Source organism: Cebus imitator, unplaced genomic scaffold (assembly GCF_001604975.1).
Source record: "Cebus imitator isolate Cc_AM_T3 unplaced genomic scaffold, Cebus_imitator-1.0 Scaffold87, whole genome shotgun sequence".
NCBI lineage: Eukaryota > Metazoa > Chordata > Mammalia > Primates > Cebidae > Cebus > Cebus imitator.
The window spans coordinates 5,603,503-5,611,021 of record NW_016107402.1 but is presented as its reverse complement, the minus strand read 5'-3'; the positions used below and the strand labels follow the sequence as shown (position 1 = coordinate 5,611,021).

Sequence of the window (7,519 nt, the reverse complement as noted above, 5' to 3'; positions counted from 1 at the left end):
AAAAAAAAAAAAAAAAAATAGAGATAGGTTCTTGCTATATAGCCCTGTCTGGTCTTGAACTCCTGGGCTCAGACATATCCTGATATACTGATCCTCCCACCTCAGCTTCCTAAAGTGCTGCGATTACAAGTGTGAGCCATCAGGCCCAGCAATCTCTACACTGTTTTTCAAGGAAAGGCTGCAACACCTATTCCATCCCCAAACCAACCCTCACCTGGTCTCCAGTTTTCTTGCAAGTCTCAGTTTTTCTCATAATAGCACATTACCTAATACCTACCTTCTTAGGAGGTTAACTCATAAAAACATACTACAAAAGCTTTAGAAAACATTTATTTGTATTAAGTGCAAGAGTGCAAAGAAACTTATGCATTTGGGCCCTTGTTTCCCTACTGTTCACATTAGTTTAGAAGATTAAATATAATAATAGAAGGACCATAGGAGAAATGAATATAAATATACTCAGGGTAAACAAATCCTCTAATTCACTAAAGGATGAACCAAAGCTGTTGGCCAGATTCACATTTATCTGGGAGCCTAAACAAATTGTTCCCTTTAACTATTCTAGGCCTGTGAAAAAGGGAAGTGGACAACATTTATATTACAAGACAGCAATTTTATTGAAACATCTTTTTTTGCCTAAAACTATGCATGGAGAGATTAATCTCTTGTTTATAAATTAGGTTAAGTCTAATATCACTATTCAAAACCAGTATTATTTACAAAAATGAACCTGTTCTTTGCTTTATTGTTGGTTCACAGGACTAAATTTTAAACCAACCTCAATCTATCTTTAAAAATCTTCCTGTCTTCAAATGCCCTGCAACCCCTATTAAGGTAGGGGGCAGCACTTTGACAGCAACATTCATCATTCACCAGGAATGTAGAACCACAAGTGAACAACGACGAAAAGATTAAATCATTCCCAACAATTCCTACTTGCTTTTCAAAAGCATGCTATGTCTAATTCTCCCTTTCTATGCAGACAGGTGGGAGAGGGACCCCATAGAGTATAGTAATGTTAATTAAATTAACTTCTTTAAAAAGCGAACAAGATGGCTTAGTGTGGATGAGGATGAACTGCTGTGGATACACTAGCAGATAATGAAGAAGTAAACTTTAAACCCAGATTAGTAACATGTACTCCAGTAACTGACCAGCTCAGATAGAGACTTCTCATTTACTCTGGATCACATGTACTATTTTTTACCTTTCAATTAAATATAGTACTAAAATCTTTCCAAATAGATAGAGAATAGGCTTCTTAGAAATTGAAATGGAAATGTTAAATAATAAAAACTGCTGGCCTATTATACAGTTTCTGAAAGACTCCAATATACTGGGTGCCAGAAAGTAATTCTATCTCAGATGCTAGTCAAAAGGTAAATTTTGTATATACATAAAAGATAATATTACAAGACTGTAGTGTCATTTGTCAAAACAAGAATATCTAGAATGGAATTTTCAGTAAACACTTGGGATGATGAAGGGCAATCAGAATACAAGAGAAAGCAAAATCCACATAAGTTAATTCCTAATTTGAGAAATAAAATCAATAAATTGATAAACACTGTCTCCATAGGTCACTAATTCCAAAGACTAGTTAGTAGTTAGTTTCTAACTAAATTATTACAGGACGTTCTGGTGTATGCTGTCTTCTTGTGATCAGTTTGTTCTGGCAAGACTCCAACTTGCCCGTGAAAACAGCTCAGTGAGAGAAGGATCAGAGGCAATCACTTCGTTTTGTAAACTAGCCAGATAATGAGTCCCAAGATTACAACAATCACTGAAAGGACAAGCACCAGGATACACATCTTCTTGCGAGATTTTTTCTGAGGAAAGAAATATGTAAACAAGACACTCATGAAACAAGTAAAATTTTTAGGTCTAAGACTCCAAGAATGCTTCATAAATCTGCCTCCTTGTAATTAAAGATTAACTCTATCAATGCAAAGTTATGTAGAGACTTTCCCAGAAATTTTAACAGTCAACAGCACTAGGCAGTAGCGCAAGTGTTTTTCGTATGTTTGGTTTTGTTTTTTTTTTTTTTTTAGATAGAGTCTCACTCAGTCACTCACCCAGGTTGGAGTGCTGTGGTACAATCTTGGCTCACTGAAATCTCTGTCTCTCAGGTTCAAGTAATTCTCATGTCTCAGCCTCCTGAGGAGCTGGAATTACAGGCATATGCCACCATGCCCAGCTAGTTTTTGTATTTTTAGTAGAGATGGGGTTTCGCCAGTGTTGGCCAGGCTGGTCTCGAACCCTGATCTCAAGTAATCCACACCTACAAGCTCCCAAAGGGCTAGGATTATAGGTGTGAACCACCATGCCCAGTTGAGTAGTGCAGGTTTTAAAGTTTTAATTCCAAGTCTCCACATAGAATTTTGCAAAGGAGCTATACCTGTGCTGCCAGGCATTATGTGCAATAAGTTATCTGTGCATGTGTATTTTAATAACATTTTATAATATGTATAAATTGTATGTATAAATATGTATAAACTGTTATGTTCATTGTAAAAGAAAAAAAAAATACGCCAGGCACAGTGGCTCACACCTGTAATCCTAGCACTTTGGGAGGCTGAGGCAGGCAGATCACCTAAGGTCAGGAGTTCAAGACCAGCCTGACCAATATGGTGAAACCCCGACTTTAAAAAAATAAAAATAAAAATATAATAAATACAGCAAGCAGAGGGAGAAAAAAAATCACCCATAGATAAAACTATGGGTCGACATTTTGATTGTATTTCTTTCTGATTTATTATCTATGTATATTATTTGATATAATTGGGATCATACTGTATGATGTTTGATGTTTTTCCTCAATTAATGTTTAGTGTAAACATTTTTGTTATAAACTCTTCATAAACATCTCTTAATTCCCATATACAACATTGCGTGAATGTATATAATTTACCTAATTATTCCTTTACTTTTGGACAGTAAATTCATCACATAGTTTTTAAAGGAAAACTATTATTAAATACAAATTTCTTTATGAGCACTGTCAAGTAAAATACAGCTATCCCAGGAACATGGAAAATAGCTGAAAAGCGATTTATTTCTAAAAAGCCATGCAACACCAAATTGAAGGCAGATGAGAAGGACTCCATTTACATTATTTGTACGCTGAGATAAAGATCTGAGTAAGTCAAAAAAAAACAGAGTTTCAACTAATATGTAGAAAGATTTCACATCACAGGAATAGTTCCAGAATAATTACTCCTATTTATTCATATATAAATAGCAGTCAAAGTTGATTCTATGTCCATCCTCTACAGCAACAGTCAACATTTATATCTATGAAATCTTCTACTTTAACTGTACTTCTTACTATCCTAATTGAAACACATTCAGTTGTTCAGGATATAAACTAGACTTATGCCGTATTTAGGTATCACGCTAGTTTATCTTTAAAAAATTTTTTGAGACGGAGTCTTGCTCTGTTTCCCAGGCTGGAGTGCAATGGTGGGATCCTGGCTTGCTGCCACCTCCACCTCCTGGGTTCAAGAAATTCTCCTGCCTCAGCCTCTCGAGTAGCTGGGATTACAGGCCTGTGCCACCATGCCTAGCTAATTTTTTGTATTTTTAGTAGAGATGGGGTTTTGCCATGTTGGTCAGGGTGGTCTTGAACTCCTGACCTCATGATTTGCCCGCCTTGGTCTCCCAAAGTGCTGGGATTACAGGCGTTGGCCACCCCACCCAGCCTCATGCTAGTTTATAGGATTAGCTTTGCAGTTAAGAGCCTTCTGGTAAGTTTATTCAAGGTTTGATTATTTTTTGTAGATCTACCTGCAAAGAAAAATACTACAAATGGAACTGGGACTGCAATTATGACTACTTTCCTTTGGGTAAATGTAAGCAAAAGTCTGTAGCTGTTCTCAATAATGTCAACATACTGTGATAACCTAAAAAGCCTAAAACACAGAATGACTTTCTTTGGTACCCGCTTTTACCTGATAATAAGCTGCTCGCTGTAACTGTTCAGTGGCTCTTTCAACATGTACCTCTGAGCTTTCCACATTGGCTTCTATGCTATCTGCAAAAGGAAGGACAGAGGATGTTTTAACACATTCAGATGTTTCAAGACTGCAAATTGAACAGATTTCTGATGTTATGGGTCTGGTTTCACTACCACCATCCAAACTATCCAACATGAAATCAAGTTACTACCTTGATAAGAGACTAGCCCTATTCTTTGGGGAAAAAAACATCAAACTTTTGGGGGCTAGGAAGTATTTAACTCACCCATAAATGATTCAGGAAAAATTATGTATATACACATAGAGAAAGAATACATAATAAAGCAAATGGGGTAGAATGTTAACAAGAGGTAAATCTGGGTAAAGGGTATAAAGAAGTTCCTTGTAATATTTTTATTTTTGCTACTTTTTTTTTTAGAGCTAGGATCTCACTCTATCACCTAGGCTACAGTGCAGTGGCACAATCATAGCTCACTATATAGCTTCAAACTCCTGGACTCAAGTGATCTTCCCACCTCAGCCTCCTGAGTAGCTAGGAGTACAGGTGAATGTTACTATGGCTGGCTAATTTTTTTGTAAAGACAGGGTCTCGCTATATTGCTCAGGCTAGTCTTGAACTCCTGGCTTCAAGTGATCCTCCCGCCTTAGCCTCCCAAAGTGCAGGGATTACAGGTATGAGTGACCATGCCCAGCCTATTTTTGCAACTTTTAATAAACTTGAAATTTTTTCCATGTAGAAAGCTTTTTAAAAAGCTTTAAAAAAAGAGTTACTAACCCCATAATTTTGCAAGTTTGTTAGACATAAAAGCTGGGAAGCTGACAGCTATTTCTCTAAACAAAGACTTACAAAGAAACAAGTCAATGGGACTGAATATTCACAAGGCCTCACTTTAATTTCTACATTTGATAACATAAGAAAACTGCTAAGAAAAATAAATTTGGTAATTTTTAAAATGGCATTCCTAAACTTACTTTAATTCTATAGCAGATATGACTAACTCCTTTTCTTGCTTTTTTTTAATAGATAGATTCTCATTATGTTGCCCACGTTGGCCTCAAACTCCTAGGTGATGCTTGGGCCTCAGCCTCCTGCGTAGCTGGGATTACAGGTGCATGCCAAATACTATCAACTCACCTTGAGGTTAAAGGTATCAATAATACATACCAATCAGATCACCTTGGTCATGGATCATCATGGCCAAATCTTTAAATATCTGATTGACATCCAAAATGTCAGCCTAAGGAAGACAAAAAAACAATGTTAGAAGATTTGTTTCCTTCACGTACCTAAAGTTTAGCTATTAACACATGTGTTTTTAAGGCTATATAAAGCAAGCTTTCTCCATAAACAGAAAATAATCTATTGCTGCCTACCCAATATTGTAAAACAGAAGGTGTATAACCTCACCCTTCAAGTAACTTTAATTGGACATGCTACATGGGAACCAGTAAGATTCCCCAAGTCAAACAGTACAGAAGAAGGCTAGAGTACTGATATAGACAAATTCCTGGTGTGATAGCCCTATGTGGAGGCTGCTAGGCCTTTCGTGACAAAGGCCTGTGAGTGCCTCTCTACGACAACCACTGGGACTGTGTACTACAGAATTTAAATGTTTATACAAGATCATGCTATCTGAGAAATGCAAGGAGGAGCTACAGGTAAGGAGCCTCTTTTCCCCTGGGATTGACTCTGGAACTATGTGAGGAATTGCTGGATTCTATCATCACTGGACAGTGCCCTATACTAACTCCCAATTGATGGACAAAAAGCTGACGGTTTGTGGATAGGAGTTCCAAGGAGAATGGACTACATCCTGTTTGCTGCTCTGATCAAAGAAGGTAAAAACAAATCAGCTTGGTGGGCTCAACTGCAGCTTGTTTTCCTAACAGCAGTGGAAGAACTGAACATTGGCAAAATCCCCTATATTTGGGTCTTTCCCTCCCTCCCTTCCCTCTCCTCTCTCTCTTTCTTTCCTTCCTTTCCCTCCCTCCCTCTTTCTCTCCTTTTTTTTTTTTTTTTTACAGAGTCTTGCTGTGTTGCCCAGGCTGGAGCACCTCACTGCAACCTCCGCCTCCTGGATTCAAACAATTCACCTGCCTCAGCCTCCTGAATAGCTGGGATTACAGGTATGCCCACCACACCAGCTAATTTTATTTTTTTTTGAAACAGAGTCTCACTCTGTCGCCAGGCTGGACTGCAGTGGTACAATCTCGGCTCATTGCAATCTCCACCTCCTGGGTTCAAGTGATTCTCCTGCCTCAGCCTCCCGAGTAGCTGGGATTACAGGCACGTGCCACCAAGCCCAGCTAATTTTTGTAATTTTAGTAGAGACAGGGTTTCACCATGTTGGCCAGGATGGTCCCGATCTCTTGACCTCTTGATTTACCCGCCTCGGCCACCTAAAGTGCTTGGATTATAAGCGCGAGCTACTGCACCTGGCCAACCAGCTAATTTTTGTATCTGTAGTAGAGATGGGGATTCACCTTGTTGGCCAGGCTGGTCTTGAACTCCTGACCTCGTGATCCACCCACCTGGGCTTCCCAAAGTGCTAGGATTATAGGTGTGAGCCACTGTGCCCGGGCTCTCTCTCTCCCTTTTTCTTTCTTTTCCTTTCCCTTTCTTTCCCTCCCTTCCCTGTCCTTCTTTCTCTCTTTCTCTTCTTTTCCCTCCCTCCCTTCCTTCCTTTCCTTCTTTCTGTTCTATTCTTTTTTTCTTTTTAATTTTTTTGAGACAGAGTCTTGCTCTGTCATCCAGGCTGGAGTGCAGTGATACAATCTCAGCTCACTGCAACCTCCAACCCCCAGGTTCAAGTGATTCTCCTGCCTCAGCCTCCCCAGTAGCTGAGATTACAGGTGTTGGCCACCACGCCTGGCTACTTTTTTTTTTTTCTTTGACGGAGTTTCGCTCTTGTTGCCTAGGCTGTAGTGCAATGGCACAATTTCGGCTCACTGCAACCTCTGCCTTCCAGGTTCAAGCAATTCTCTTGCCTCAGCCTCCCAGGTACCTGGGATTACAGGCATGTGCCACCATGCCCAGCTAATTTTTGCATTTTTAATAGAGACGGGGTTTCACCATGTTTGTCAGGCTAGTCTCAAACTCTTGACCTCAGATGATCCACCTGCTTTGGCCTCCCACCAAGTGCTGGGATTACAGGCATGAGCCACTGTGCTCAGCCCTAATTTTTGTTTTTTTAGTAGAGTTTCGCCACATTGGCCAGGCTGGTCTCGAACTCCTGACCTCAAGTGATCCACTTGCCTTGGCCTCCCAAAGTGCTGGGATTACAGGTGTGAGCCACCATGTCCAACCTATATGTGGGTTTTGCTGACTCATGATCAGGTAGAAGGAGGACAATGGAAACCTGTCTTATTAAAGAGATGCTAGGGCCGGGTGCGGTGGCTCACGCCTGTAATCCCAGCACTTTGGGAGGCCAAGGCGGGTGGATCATGAGGTCAAGAGATCGAGACCATCCTGGTCAACACGGTGAAACCCCGTCTCTACTAAAACTACAAAAAATTAGCTGGGCATGGTGGCGCATGCCTGT

General features: G+C 39.8%; 1 protein-coding gene across 2 annotated transcripts in view; it reads right to left on the bottom strand.

Annotated features, from left to right (window-relative positions):
- Positions 1-314: 314 nt before the first annotated feature.
- Positions 315-7,519, bottom strand: part of STX12 (syntaxin 12) — a 48,379-nt gene continuing 41,174 nt past the window's right edge. For both annotated transcript variants that reach the window (XM_017534726.2, XM_037740712.1), the window contains 3 exons: positions 5,143-5,215; positions 3,951-4,033; positions 315-1,829 (listed from right to left, as the gene is read on the bottom strand). In XM_017534726.2, coding sequence (XP_017390215.1) covers positions 1,731-1,829; positions 3,951-4,033; positions 5,143-5,215 — 255 coding nt within the window. In that variant the 3' untranslated portion in view covers positions 315-1,730. The remainder of the gene's footprint in view (positions 1,830-3,950; positions 4,034-5,142; positions 5,216-7,519) is intronic.